Source organism: Rattus norvegicus, chromosome 3 (assembly GCF_036323735.1).
Source record: "Rattus norvegicus strain BN/NHsdMcwi chromosome 3, GRCr8, whole genome shotgun sequence".
NCBI lineage: Eukaryota > Metazoa > Chordata > Mammalia > Rodentia > Muridae > Rattus > Rattus norvegicus.
Window position 1 is genome coordinate 90,486,679 of NC_086021.1, and position 15,379 is coordinate 90,502,057.

Genomic DNA, 15,379 nt, shown 5'->3' on the forward strand with positions numbered 1-15,379 from the left:
TGCTTAGCTCTTGATTAAAAGGCAAATAATCCTGAGAGAAGACATTCCCCAGAAGCTTATTGGGTACTATCCCCAGGAGGTTAACTGGTAACTTGCCGAGAACAGGTGTTGTGAGAATGGACACAGAAGGGAAGGTTGTGGAACTGTCAGGGTATGGTGGGGATCTGGGGAAAAGGAGGGAAGCAGACTGCTGGTCCACTGTCTTCTCCTCCTAGGGACTCCAGAGGACAGCTGTGGTATTCCTTTAGTAAGCTGGCTCTGTGATGTGTCCCTGCTTCTTCCTAGTGCAGGTCTGAGCACCAGATAATTCTTATGATTCTCCAGCTCTTGGTTTCCCTGCCACTGGGAGTCTGTGCTAGCTGCTTCACTTAGAATTCACTCATTACTGCAGCAAGATCTTGCTTAGCCCAGGTAACATACATAACATAACATAAAAAGGTGAGTCAACAAATGTCTTGACTTTCCCCTGATATCACAGAAGCCAACATTTCACAGTCCAGCATCACAGAACTCTGGGTTCAAGTCAGTTCTTCTTCTATTCCTTAATCTTATGCAACCCCAGTTTCTTTTGTGAAATGATGATTAAATTAAGTAATGCCTGTCGTACATTTAGCCCACGGCTTGCCAAAGGTGAGCTCCTTCACCGCTGAATGACAGTGTGTATGCTGAGCAATGTAACCTTGAGAGTGAACACAGATTCCATTTCTAGTTCCAATACTATTTGTTTCTCTGCCGAGTGAGATTACTAACAAACCACAGACACTCCCCAGGTGTGGTCAGGGCCCGTGTGACCATGGTAATGATGGCGCTGAGTAAACCACAGTGTATCAGATACAAGCTGGTCGTTGTAATTTCTATGATTAGCTGACATCTAGCACATCGAAGTGGACTTGGTTCAGACAAGGAGAGTACAGCATGGAGTTTACACACTTACTGAAGGCCCAGAAGAGGTCCAGGCATGTGGGGAAGAATTATTCTAGTCTGGGGTATGAGATCCTCTTAGGACACAGTGTCTCCATCTTCTTCTAGGGAGCATCTTGGTGAACTCAGCCTTGGCCCAATGAGGGGCTATAAGCTTCCTTCTTGGAGGCTGTGCTCTTTCCTTTGCTGATGTCTCTATTGGAGAGATGAAGCCTGGCCAGGTCTCTGGATACTACCCAGGAATTGACACTGGTGTTAGGGAGACAGTACCCCATCACACATTATGATGGGGCTGTGGGCAAGCAGAGGGAAGAAAGGATTGATGAAGCTAGTGGGAGGACTCTTACCCCTTCTCCCCCTGGGGTGGGCATCATTGAGGTTGGGTCTGTGTGAGCACTCCTGTGGTCCTCCTAGACTCTCCCTCTCCCACATCTCTTTGCACCGTCCGGTGAGGGGCCAGCCCTCTGTCCACATGAATGCTCATCTCTTCTAAGCTCTCAGCATCAAGCCCATGTTTAAGAGGCAGATTGGCCCTGATATTAATTAAATGTATACCTCAGGCCCACTGATTTGCATGAACTTTTCTGATACTTAATCATATATTCTTTTAAAAGAGATGCCCCCAGCTGTATAATGGCGCTTGCCTGCAGATCCAAATACTGGGGAAAAGTTGAGTTGAGAGAGGAGATCTGTAAATTGAGGCCAGCCAGGAATGCACAGGAAAGTCTTTTCATCAAAACCAACCAACCAACCAACCAACCAACCAACCAACCAACCAACCAACCAACCAACCAAATAAACAAACCAAACCAAAAGAGCCTCTCAACCTGCTTCTTTCCTACACCTTGATCTGTCCTTGAGTTTTGTCCGCTACATTTAGAGCTTCCTCAACATCTCTTGTTTTCTTTAAAAACTCAGAAAGGAGATGGGACATCTGGGCTATGGAGACAATGTGAACTTGTCTTCAGCTTATAATGCACAGGACACCTGTGTCCTCTCTTGGCCCCTCACAATGGCACAAGGCAAGAAATTTTTCATTTTTGGCCTCAGGGTTAATGATCAGTAAGCAAGAGGCCTAGACATGATGGTTTCTGAGGCTCCTTTAGCTTCTACCTGATCACCTGTTAGGATCCTGTGAAAACAGGCCTTGCTGCCCTGGCTGAATGCTCACAAGGTATTGGGTCTTACTGGGTCTCCCCACTTCTATTTTGAAACAGTTTCATGGGTTCCAGGCAAGGTTCACACTTATTGCGTTGGCAAGGATAAACTCGAACTTTTGATCCTCCATGCCTACCTCCCGAGTGCTGGGATTACAAGTGTGCCTGGTTTATGAAGTGCTGCAGGTTGGTCTTAGGGCTAACATACTAGACAAACACTCTACCTACCCAACTACATCCCCAGCCCCTAACCATGGCTTTCCCAACAGTGCTATAAACTAAGACAGCTGATGTACTGGGACATGGTGCTAGGGTTAGAAATTGCCTCTTGTCGGTCATGTATGTGTGTGTTTTCTGTCTAGATTCCGGAGTGAGGGCCCAGATGTGTGGATGTGTGAGGACCTCATTGGAGAATAAAGGTCTCTTCCTCAGCTTGAGCTTGCGATATGGGGTGAGGCAAGGAAAAATCACTGATAGTCACAGCTATTTCCTTCTGCATTTCCGTGGGCTCCCCTAAAGTAGGGCTGCATTCCTGAAAAAGCTCACTGTTGGGCATCATGGGAAGGCAGGGAAAGGCAACTGACACAGAAGGGTAGATGCCTAGAGAGTTCATTCTTCCATTACAGATGTGGGCAGAAGGGCTAGCCAGGGTGTAGATCTCACTTCCTAGCTACATGGCCTGGGGCAAACGCCTCGGTCTCCCTGGGCCTTTGCTTCTCTTAATAACAAAACAAACAAACAACCCAAGAAATCTACCTTATAGGATTATTTTAAGGGTGAAAAGGGATAATATGTGTGGAAGTGCTTGGTACGTGGTAGGTCCTATGGGTGTAACCTTAGCTACCATTTTCTCAATCCTTTGGAAAGGGGTGGATGCTGCTGTCCTGGGATCCAGGGAAGCAGGTGGGAGGCATGCAAGGGGTAAAGGCAAGATTCAAGTCTTAGTGGGAAGCATTGCCTATCTGTTGAACAGTGAGGGCCTAGATATCTGGATCTAGTCTTTGGGGTGAACAGCAGAAATAGCAGCCCTTCTTCTCCCCCTCCCACCCCTGACTGCTTAGATAGAGTGGCCTGTTTGCAGGTTCTGCAGCCTAAGGGTGAGCATGGAACCCTGGGAAGAGGCCCTAGTGACCAATAGAATAGGCCCCTGAGTCTGTAGACTGCTTCTCCACAGTGGCCTGGTCACTGGCGAACACTGGGTTGGTTGACGCAGTACCCTTCAGTGTTGTCTCAGTCACCTGCAAGCAGAAGGGTTGGCACTGTCATGTCTGACACTGCGCAAGAACTTCCAATGTAACCCATTTGACAGAATCAGCAGCGGGGAGGTAGGGTGGAGTTGCCTGGTCATTAGGGAGGTAGAATAAGTCTCTGGGAACCCAGAACTTTGCATGCACTCCAAGGGTAAACTGTAACCCACGTTATCTCCAGGCAAGGACTATTCTGCCCCAGAAGTGGACAAGTAGCAATGAATGGTGGGCATGTTGACAATGACTGACAGAGCTACCCACTTCCAGTTTTTTTCTTGTATGGGAAAGGGCTCGTGATTTGGGCATACTAGAGAAGACCCCTGAGCTCCAACCAGCCCCAAATCTCCAGAGTTCATTCTTTGTTGAACCCTCTCTTGGATTCCATATACTAATGGAGGCCCACTGATCTTCTGGACACCCCGAAGAGTCCCCAAGGTCCGGCAGTCCCCCCTGCCCTGCTTTCTCCACTTTTCAGCTTCTTCCCAAACTCACCTCCTCAAACTTCCTGGCTTTGTAGTGATCAGCCCCTTTGAGGAAATTGAGCAGGATGATGTCACAGAGAACAGTGCCCTGGAGGAAAAGGGGCAGTGTAAGCTCAAACAGTAGATGTGAGACGGGTGGAGCTCAAATGGCCTCTTCGTTGTCTAGCTCTTGGCTAGGACTACCTTCAGCAGACAGGTGTTGAAGCATTGTTGGGGGACGGGGCATGTAGGGGCTGAGTCTTGAACACAGACCTGACTATGCAGCCCTTCTCAGAGAAGGTCCAGAAGCTCTGCAGGATCCTCTATGGCCTACCGATGTTTAGCTACCGAGAAACATCGCTGGATCTCAGGCACGGAGGGAATGATGGGAGAAGCTCCTCAGCTAGGGGAGGGGTCTTGGGAGTGGCCTTTGTCCCCACCTTTTCCCAAGGTTCTATTCCTCAATAAGGCATCCTAGGACAGTGGAAACATGGAGTCTCTCCCTTCCTTCATGGTGAGAGGCAGGAATTTTTTTTGTAAGTGGAATTACCTGAAAACAGGAAGGCCATCTCTGGAGGCCACAAGCCTTGGGAGGTAATATAGAGAAACGCCCAGACCAGTGCTACTCAGCAGCAGGTGTTGGAGGCCAGAGGCGGGCATTAGCTGAGCTGCTTAGTAGCACTGTGCCTGGCTTGGCCCCACCCTGATTGCCCTGGGAGGGCCTGGAAAGACTGATGAACTTACCACTCCCACAGAAGTGAAGGCCGCCACCGAGCTGATAATGGTGGGGATGATGTTGAACTTGCCAGCCTGTGTGTACAAAAGACCAAGGCATATAGACAGAGGGCACAACAGGAAGAGCTGGGCTGATGTTCAACTTGGACTCCCCGTCAGAGAGGCTGTGAGCCTGGAAAGGTTCTGGTGGGTCAAAGGGTTCCACCCTACATAGTATAGGGAGCTGATAGGGGATGTGGCCAGTTGGCCAGTGGAAGACCCTCATCTCCAGAGAGCCTCTTCAGGGCCCAAGTGCAGGCCTGAGAAGCTTCCCCTGCTCCCCTCATCCGATGGGTCCCAGGACTCACGTTCCCATATACCAGCACATCAAAGCGGATGCCAAAAGCCTTCAGGAGTGTGCGGTACTCGCTGCCGTTCTCCATCTTATAGTATTTGGCAAACCTGGAGGCCAGAGGTGAAAATGGGTCATTATCAAGGTTGTCAAGATTCCTGCCATCGTTCTTCCTGGACCGATATCATGGCAATTTCAACAAGCAGATTCCTGGGCCATAACAGAGTATATGGAATCTTTTGTTGGTGAGAATTAAGACTCTCCTCCCTACTCCACCCCCTTTTTTCATTTTATTAATTATTTTATTTATTTACATTTCAAATGTTGCCAACCTTCCTGACCCCTCCAAGAGTTCTTTTTTTTTTTTCTTTTTTCTTTTTTTCCGGAGCTGGGGACCGAACCCAGGGCCTTGTGCTTGCTAGGCAAGCGCTCTACCACTGAGCTAAATCCCCAACCCCCGTCCAAGAGTTCTTAACCCCATGCTCCCTCCCCTTTGCTAATGAGAGAGTGCTCTGTCAGCCACCCACCCAATCCCACCTCACCCCACTAACATCCCCCTTCCCTGGAGCATTAATTTTGTACAGGATTAAACGCATCCTTTTCAACTGATGCTTGACAAGGCGGTCCTCTGCTACATATGTGCCAGGGGTCACAGACAAGTGCATGTATGTTCTTTGGTTGGCAACATAGCCTCTGGGAGTTCTGAGGGGTCTGGTTAGTTGATACTGTTGTTCTTCCTATGGGGTTGCCATCCCCTTCAGCCTCTTCAGCCCTTCCAATAACTCTTCCATAGGGGTGCCTGACCTCAGTCCAATGGTTAGCTGTCTGCATCTGTCTCAGTCAGCTGCTGGTAAAGCCCCTTAGAAGAGAGCCATGCTACGGTACTGCCACTCCCCTGGAGCTTGGTCCTTTGCCCAATCTTCCCGTTCCAAAGCCTGGCCAAATTTCACCCCTCCTATGTTCTTTCTTTCCTGTCCTCCTGAGTTGCCTTGGATGGAAAACACCAGACAATCTTAGTTGAAAATCAGCAAATGACACAACCCCTGAGCACAGAATCTATCGTCCTAAACTCATCAACTATTCTATGTTGGAGATCTGGTGGCAGAGGTCACCGGGTCCAACAGTTCCTGGTCTACATCCTGCCTCTTCTCCTATCCACCTCACCATAAAAAGGGCTGTTTCTTCCTCCTGTGTCCCCTATTCCTTTCTCAGACCCAGAAGACCCACCTCCAAGACTCTCCTTTTAAAATAATTTCCCTACATCGCTTGTGTGTGCACATGTGTGTATGTGGTGTGTTTGTATATAACTGTGGGTGTGGATATCATGGCCTATGCGTGTGTAGCTTGAGATCACCATCAGATGTCTTCTGTGATTATTTTCCACTATATCTTCTCGACAGTGTTTCTCACTAAATCCAAAGCTCGTCAGGCTAGACTGGCTGGTTAAAGGCACCCTGGAAGCCTCTTATTTCTACCTTCCCAGCACCGGGATTGTAAAAACATGGGTGACTTTTAAAAACTTGAGTGCTGGGGATGGAACTTTACGCTTGAGCAACAACTATACTCTACCCACTGAGCCATTTCTGAAAACCTCTCTCCCCAAGATTGTTATGTGTGTCCTTCTTCCTGCGGACTCAGGTGGTGCCCGCACAGAAGGATGGCGTTCACACCCCATTTTGCAGATGCCTGTCAGGGAAGGGAATTGCCTGTGGCTTTGCAGATCCTAAGTGCTGGACTTGGAACTGGAATTGCACTGGACTTCTGAGCTCTAAATCAAATATTCTCTCCCTATGTGGCTATGCTACCACAGGCCATTACCACAGACCAGGCACTAACATTGGGCCTAATCTCTTGGACAAAATTCCACCACTGTGAAATGGCTTCCTGATGTCAGGGTTAAGTAATGTAATGGAAATAAGAGTTCTGGAAGGCAGTGGTGGTGCACACCTTTAATTCCAGCACTCTGGAGATAGCCAGCCTCCTCTACAGAGCTAGTCTCAGGATAGCGAAGGCTACACAAAGAAACCCTGTTGCAGAGATGGGTGGGGAAGGACGGACAGCCAACAAACAAACACAAACAAAACAAAAAGAAACGATGACAACAACAACAAAACAACTGACCGACCAAAGAGTCCAGAAAATTCTAAGTATAAAGCCAAAGCTGCTGGGTTCTCTGAGTCTTCGCATCAGCACAGATCCCTGGGCTTCTGCCTGCTGGAAAGGAGGGGTCTGAGAACTCAGTCCTGAATGTGTGTAAGGGTGGAGGTTACATCTCTCTCCAGGGATGTCCCCACTGCAACTGTACAGACGGAAGAAGAAGAAAACACGAAGCCAAAGTGGACCAGAGCTGGAGGGTGAGAGGTGTGGAAGGAAGGGCATGGTGAAATGTCAGCCACTGCTCTGGCTGACTCTGGGGAACTCTGTAGTCAGGCAGAAAGTAGTCTGGGTCCTATAGTCATCATCTGCAAATAGTGTGGCCTTTAGTGTTTCTTAGTCCTTGGGATATCTGTCAGCATCCATGACGATAAAAATAGGGGTGCTCCTGTCCCTTTGAAGCTCTGTTGGCAGGAGTGAGCGAACACTCGCTGAGACCGACTCTTGGAGGTGAGCACTACTAAAATCCCACATCCACGATTCTGTCTAGTGAACACCATCTTTCTCTGCCCTTTCTCTGCCCAGCTCCCTGCCAAGGGAACATGTCCTTTGCTGTTTCTGTCAAGCAGTCTGCTTATCTTTTAGTCAGGTTCATCCAACAGGAAGTAGATCCAACAGGAGCGCAGAAAGGATGGGTGTGTAACCTCCTTAGCTCCTCCCCACACAGGCCAATGGCTTATAGAGCTGTTTCAGCTTCTTCTAGATCCTGTGCTTTTCTGCCTTGGCTTGCCCATGCTGGCCCCAGGATAACAGCTTCCACAGGCTACCAACCTTGGGGTCCTTCACTGTGTAGGCTCCCCTTGTTCCATGTGTACCCTTGTGCAGTGTTTCTTCATGTAATTACACCTTTTGAGGCTGTCCCTGTCTCCTTGGCGGACTTATCCTAAGTGCCCCCATTTTGCAAAGGGGGAAGCTCGGGTCTAGACAGTTCTGTTGATCAGGAAGCAGTGCAGCAGAGTTTAGGTAGCAGATTTCTGGCCCTGCCTGTGCCTGGGTAAGGTGTGAATGCTGAACCTGTAGAATAAGGCTGAGAATTGTTCAGTGGGAATATTCTTAGGGGTGACTGAAGCAAAGGTGATCTTGTGGGCTCTGCAGTTGAAGGGGCAGAGTGAGGGAAGGCAGAAAGGAGACGGTTAGCCAGAGAGTGAGACCTAGAGGAAAAATGAAAGTGACCCAGTAGGGACGCTGAATGACGTAGAGCCAGTGAGCAGGAAGAAAGGAAGGCCTGGAGGTCAGGGAAGGGTGTGAGGAACGAGGCATCTTTAACTCTGGTAAGTTATGTCTGGGTAACACTGGTAGGTTATGTCTCCCACTGGGTAATGGTGGGAGCGTGCTACACAGGTCAAGGCAAAGCAGAATGAATTCCAGTTCACAGCAGCAGGAGGATGATGGAATGGACAGCAAGAAGGGGACTGTTTTTATATCCATGGTGAGCCCGGGACTCCAAGGAGACCTCCAGGGAGATCTCAAAGAAGTTAGGAAAAGAAGTATTTGAAATGGGTAGAAGATTTTAGAAACCTGTGGCTTTCAGGTTGGCTTAAGGGTCTGAGCAAGCCATGACCATCTTAGCACCCACTAAATATAAAGCCCCAGAAATATGTGCAGAGTACCCCAGCTAACCTCATGAATAATACACTATCGTTGACCCATTTTATAGATCTGGAGACAGAAGAGCAGGTGACTTGCTTGAGTCTGATGACTTCTGATTCTATGATTCCACAGCCCAAACTTGGAATCCCTGAACCATCTGTCTCTAGCTAGCTGTTAAGGATACAGGCACCCCGGAGCAAGATCTCAGAACTCTTCTAAATTCTACATTCTCACACCACTAAGGAAGACAAGATCCTTATCACACAGAGGTTGGCAACTGGGCATGGGGAATCGGGATGAATCACAGATATCTGAGGCAGGCAGGGGTCGGGCCTGTGGTCCTGCAACCTCCATGCCCAGCCTATGTCTGCATCCATGACAAATGCTCTGACATGGACTCAGAGAACAAGAAGTTGGCATCCTAGGCTCCATTGGTTAAATTTATCCCGGGAAGGAATGTGAAGGGAACAGGGAGAAAAATCAGAGCGGGCTTGGTTTCCTTCCAGCACCTGCCTTCCAAGAGGCAATAAGCGTGGTAAGATCATTATCTCACCAGCCACCCACCCTCAAGGATGCTTGGCAGGGAAGACATCTCTTCTTGCTGGGAGGGAGGAATTGCAGAGCTTAGAGAGGAGGGTCTAGGCTGTAGACGAGTGCAGCCCTAGAGTCCAGACTCTGCTCCAAGGAAGCCAATGGTGATCACAGAAGCCGTCCCATCCCTGTGACAGGGGATGGCTCAAGTCATAACGGCTTTGGGTAGCTTCTCTCTTGAGGTACACTTGGACCTTATTTCCTAGTCCCTCACATCTAGTTGGTGCTCCATCACTGGCTCTTCTAATAGAATGTGGATGGAGGTAAGTCTTGTTACCTGCTTCGGGGCAGTGTACCTTACCGGGCTAGGTTAATGAGGCAGTCCTGGAGGAGACTGAATGAAGATGGCAGCAGGCTAGAGCCCAGGATGACTGCCTGAAGCTCTCCAACCTCACTGAGCCACAATGTTAAGCCACTGATGAGATGAGAAGATTGTTCCTTACAGCAGTTAGCAATACTTATCCTGACTATTACACCCCCTGCCCCCACTGGTGTTTTCACTGAGAAGACTGAGGCCCAATTAGAGCTTTTCCAAAGGACAAAGAATGAGTTAGTGTTGACAAGGACTAGATCAAAGGGGTCACTCCCAGGAAAAAGCTCTCTAAAAAGGTCTAAGAGCCAAGAGTGACAGTTGGCTCTCCTTAAACTATCATTTTGTCCCTGAGCACATCACTCATACTCTCTGAGACTTTTACCTTTACTGAAAACGTGTGTGCGTGTGTGTGTGTGTGTGTGTGTGTGTGTGCGCGCGCGTGTGTAAGCTGTGGAGAGAATGAGTTAAGAGTTAAGTTTCTTATCTCAAGGCCAAGATAAGCAATACTATCTACAGGCTGTCTAGATGGCTCAGCAGTTAAGAGCACTGACTGCTCTTCCAGAGGTCCTCAGTTCAATTCCCAGCAACCATATATAATGAGATCTGATGCCTCTTCTGGTGTGTATGAAGACAGCTACAATGTACTCATGTTAATAAAATAATTAAATCTTTTAAAAAATCCATAAAAGTCAAAGCTGGAATTCCAATACAGTCCATCCCAGAGTCCACACTCTTAGCCAGCATTGCGGTTTGACTATGGCTTATCTCCCCTGAAATGCATGCTGGAACTGAATCTTTATGGCAAGAATACCACATTAAGAAGTGGTATTGAAAAAAAAAAAAAGAAGTGGTATTGAGGGCTGGAGCGGTGGCTCAGTGGTTAAGAACACTGACTGTTCTTCCAGAGGTCCTGAGTTCAATTTCTAGCAACCACATGGTGGCTCACAACCATCTGTAATGAAATTGATGCCCCCTTCTGGTGTGTCTGAAGACAGCTTCAGTGCACTTATATATAAAAAGTAAATAAATCTTTTTTAAAAAGTGGTATTGACAGGACCTTTAAGAAGTGATTAGACTCTACCCTCATGAGTCTCTGTGATCAATGAAGAAATGGGTTAAAGAGTTGTAGCAAGAGCGGACGTGCTGGGGCTGGGGAGGTGGCTCAGCAATTAAGAGTACTTGCTGCTCATGGTTTCCAGCACCTACATGGTGGCTTACACTCGCTCCAGGAGATCTGATTTCTGACCTCCACAGATACCAAGCACTCACATGGTGATATATATATATATATATACACATATATATATATATATATATTACTAATAAATGTGAAATAAACTTAAAAAGAGAAGAGCTTGGCCAGGTCTTGAATTCTAGCATTCAGGAGGCAGAGGCAGGCAAATCTCTGTAAGTTTCAGACTAGCATGGTCTACATAGTTTCAAGACAGCCAGAACTATGTAGAGAGACCCCCATCTCAAAACAAACAAACAAACAAACAAACAAACAAACAAACAAACAAACACAAAGAACAGAAGACAAACAAAACAAAAAGGGTAGGTACGCTGTGACAGCAGGTCTAGTGGGTCTCTTGAACGCTGCCGGACTATCACTGTGGTACACTGTGCTGCTTCAGGAGTCTGCCAGCAAGAAGACCATCTCCAGATGTGTCCCTTCTACCTTGGCTCAGAATCACAAGTTAAAATAAACCTCTTTTCTTTGTCCTTACCCAGCTACAGCATTGTTATTAGTAACATAAAATAAGGCAGGACAGCAGAATTGTTCTCCTCCCCATCCTGGTTTCTCTTAGGTCATGCCTTCTTTCAGTTCTGAAGCTAAAAGGATCAACTGCATTTGCTAGTGTCTGGGTACCTGGTAAACCTGAGTAGGGCAAGCATAGGAAGCTCAGGGGAGTCACTCAGTGGGAAGAAGGACCCCAGACTCTTCATCTGACCACTGCTCCAGCCCATTCTGACGCCTCTAGTTTTGAATTTCTCGGCTAGGAAGTAGGGTTGATGACAAGGACATTCACTGCCACCTTGGCCTAGAGTTCAGGCCCTGCTAACGTGAACAGCTCTGTTTTCCACCACACACATCCTCCCCGCCATAGCACATGCCTGCCTTCCTGCAAGTCCAGAACATAGACTTTGCTTCACATAGACTTTGGAGGTCTGGCTCATGCGGTTTGCTGCTCTTTTCCTTTCTGCCCTGTGAATGCACATTTAGTCATTAGGGCCAGGTGCAGACAACCTGTCATGGTTTCAGTGGTCAAGAAATGCTTAGGGAACCTACTGCGTGCTAGGTACCCTGACACTCTGTGTGTGTGTGTGTGTGTGTGTGTGTGTGTGAGAGAGAGAGAGAGAGAGAGAGAGAGAGAGAGAGAGAGAGAAGTTATCAATCAGTCACATCATCCAAAATGGGACAGAGAAAAAGGCTGAGAAGCCTAGGTGTACCACTCCAAGAGAACAGGCAGCAAAGACTCTTGGCCTAGACTTAGCTTCAGAAGGACATGGTGGTTTGGAGAAGCTGAGAGTGTGACTTGACTGGAGGGTAGAGATGAATTGAAGTGGTTGTGGATGGATCCACCCACTTTGGCTTAGATAGGATAACTAACTGTATATATACCTTCCCAATTTCATTTTCAGTGACTGTACCCTTGTAGCTTGACCACAGAGGAGAATTTACAGTACAGGCAATGGCATTCTATACTCCAGAGAAGAGGCTTGCCAGTGTAGAGAACTGTAGTTGGGAAGTGCCCCTGCCCTACCTGTCTAGGCCCTCTACTACAGAACTTGGACTCAGACACTTAGTCTGTGGGCTGTGAGGCTTATCTTACCCTCTATGTTTGTCTGACGGTCTGGTGATCACAGTGAAGGACTGAGGAAATGCTTGCTGGAAAAGTGAATTAATTTCTCAGATTCTTAACCCGGCAATGATTAACTTTCTCAGTGCTAGCCTCTGGGCATCCTTCTGCTGGCTGGGCTCCTCCAGATTCTCCTGATTTGGCAGATGGAACTGGGGTGGTAACAACATGCTGTTTTCTCTCTCAAACAGAAAACATCGAGATCCGGCAGCTGGCTAGGTAGAAAGATAGATGCCACTGATGGGGGACATATGGGGAGGATCGAGGACATAGTGTATGTGGAACACTTACACAAGCTCAGCCCAACCTAGAGGCTTTACTCGCATGACTACCTTTAGACTTCACAACAGCTCAGCAGGGTGCTGGTGGCCCTAGGTGGCCTAAGTAGACATAAGACAGTCCTAGGGTCTGAGTCCTTGCTTTACTACACACTTTATATGTACTTTATATGACCTTGGGAAGCCTACCCAACACACATCTACCCTGTCTATCTGCATATCAGTTTCCCTATCTGTAAAGTAGAGACATCAGCATCTAGTGTTGAAGGGGATAAATTGGGGCTGGGAGAAGGAAGGAAATATTTCAGCAGAGTCAAGAGAAGGAGAAAGGAGAGATAAATAACACTAGGGTTGGGGATGGAGAGATGGCTCAGTGGTTAAAAGCACCAGTTGTTCTTTTAGCGTTTGTTGAGTTCAATCTCTAGCACCCATAGGGTGGCTCACGGCCATCTATAATGGGATCTGGTGCCCTCTTCTGTCATGCAGGTGTACATGCAGACAGAATATTCATAAAATACATAAATAACAGTAAGGGTGTTTTTAAAAAGCTATAGGGAAACACATTGTTTTATAAGCTTACTTAAAAATGTATAACATTAATAAGTATGTTAAATGGAGCAATAATGTTTCCCACAAGAGTCATAGACTATCTAATAAAAATCCCGGTGCTAGGTATGAGAATCCTCACTCTGAGTTGCAGGTCAGGAGAGTCCAAGAGGTTCTTGTCATTGCCCTTGGTGTCTTGTAGTGTGAAGACACTAGAATGTGAAAGTATGACCCTAGCACACTTCATGCATGGAACTCGAAAGAATTCATCTGGAAGTGACCTGAAGCCTCCTTCCTGAGGACTTGCTCTCATGGTATATGAAGGTGTTACGCAAGCTGCCAAAGAAGGAAGGATCTACCCAGCTGTAATGCTTATGAATCACAATAATGACCAGCATAGCAAGCTATCCCTAAAAGCGCAATAGTGGTACTTATAGCTTGGTAGTAACCAACAGCTGTCTAATTGGACTTAAGGCTTGCAGAGAAGGAAAGAAATCATGCCTAATACTGTAAACCTACCCAGAGCTAGTGAGGTCATAGATTTTAGAGAAGCACCAATTTCTGCCACTTTCCTAAGATGATATAATTCCTAACTGTATTCTAAATACTAATCCTTATGCTTAAAGATAAGAGTAGCTCTCACCTCTCCTCAAAGCATCTTTTTGTAGCAGATGGGGACCATTACAGAAAGTCACAACTAGTCTGAATGCGGAGAATGGCTGACTGTGGGGTGCCCAGCCCCAACTGATGCCTTTACAACACAACAATTTTGTACACCTAAGGTTCAGAGAACATCATGGAAGAGGAGGGGTATGTGGAAAGATTGTAGGAACCAGAGGATCTCCTGTTAGATAGGGTTTTCTAGACAAATGGGGAAGATGTACCCCAAAACCACACAGTATCGTTGTCTAAACAGGACTTGCATGATGACATCAGTGGACATGTCATGTCAACGGGGGAGATTTCACAAGGCCTCACTCCTAGATGAAGGACTACAGGTAATCAATGGCTCAATGGCTGCTGAGAGAGGACGAATCGATTTTCTCCAGGAGTTAGTTCTTTGATATGTGGTTCAATTCTAAGTTGTCATTCCTAAACATGTACGTAATAAAAGCAACACTAAATAGATTCAGTAGGGTGTGTGTGTGTGTGTGTGTGTGTGTGTGTGTGTGTAGCCTGTTTTATTTTTCCTTTTGGTACAGGCTCTCGCTATGTAGCTTGATTGACCTGCAACTCTAACAAAGATTGTTGTGGCAACCTTCGTGCCCCTGCCGCCCAAGTGCTGAGATCACAGGTTGTATAGCACCATGCCCAATCTCTCTATCTTTGATTTTGCAAGCCCCAGAAAAGCACAACTCTCAGGTAAGGGGCATGGTTGAGATCTGAACTCAGGCCGCTCAAATGCTGTCTACTAATTCCTTAAGTTAGAAAATGAACTTTGACTTCAGTTTCAGGAAGCAAGAAGTGTGTTAAGTAGGTGCTTCCAACAGCGTCTCAGCTGTCAAGAAAAGCACACCACGGCTCTGAGCTGATGACGCTAAAGTATTAGAGGAGAGGCAGTGCTCGAGCAGCTGCCAGTGCTGACCTGAGAAAGGGAAGAGGAAGAAGAAGAGAGGAGACAGGGTTGGAGTTGTTTGGGATGAGAGATATCACTACCCGGCCTACCTAGCTCTCTTGCCCTCTGGTTTCTGGAGGTTTGGTTAATGCAAGGCACTGGCTGGGGACCAGAAAGGCAGGCAGGAGAAAAGGTGGATATTTATTCTGCTTTCTGCCTCCCAGTCCCATCTTGGTTTTGCTAGTGACTGTGCCTGTTTGTGCCTGTTGTGCTGAGAATGTCAAAGATTCTTGTTTAAATCTAGACACCCATTTCTCCCACAACGACCACAAATTTAGGGTGGTAATGACTTCCAGTTTTCCTACTTATCTGCCTCAGCTCCCATGTTGGTTCCTTGGGCATACATTTCTTCCTAAGTCCTGGCTGAATGTGCTTTCTTACTGAGACCTTCATAGAGACACCTGTTCTGTGACCAGACAGAACATCCTTATCTTACGCTGGACCAAATTGAGCCATTCTGAGGCCTGACAGTACTGAGATGCTTTATACGTGTCCCCTTAGCCATTAGCAGGAACAGATAAAGGATGAGTGAGTACAAACGTCAATTGCTGTAATAAATCATGTGTCAGAAATGCTTCT

At 47.2% G+C, this 15,379-nt stretch overlaps 1 protein-coding gene across 4 annotated transcripts in view; it reads right to left on the reverse strand.

Annotated features, from left to right (window-relative positions):
• Positions 1-827: 827 nt before the first annotated feature.
• P2rx3 (purinergic receptor P2X 3) overlaps positions 828-15,379 on the reverse strand; it is a 43,810-nt gene continuing 29,258 nt past the window's right edge. For all 4 annotated transcript variants that reach the window (NR_073054.1, XM_039105918.2, NM_001270621.2 and 1 more), the window contains 4 exons: positions 4,869-4,962; positions 4,531-4,596; positions 3,818-3,895; positions 828-3,316 (listed from right to left, as the gene is read on the reverse strand). Coding sequence is in view for 3 of the 4 variants with exons in the window: in XM_039105918.2 (XP_038961846.1) it covers positions 3,203-3,316; positions 3,818-3,895; positions 4,531-4,596; positions 4,869-4,962 (352 nt within the window). In the remaining variant the exon portion in view is untranslated. The remainder of the gene's footprint in view (positions 3,317-3,817; positions 3,896-4,530; positions 4,597-4,868; positions 4,963-15,379) is intronic.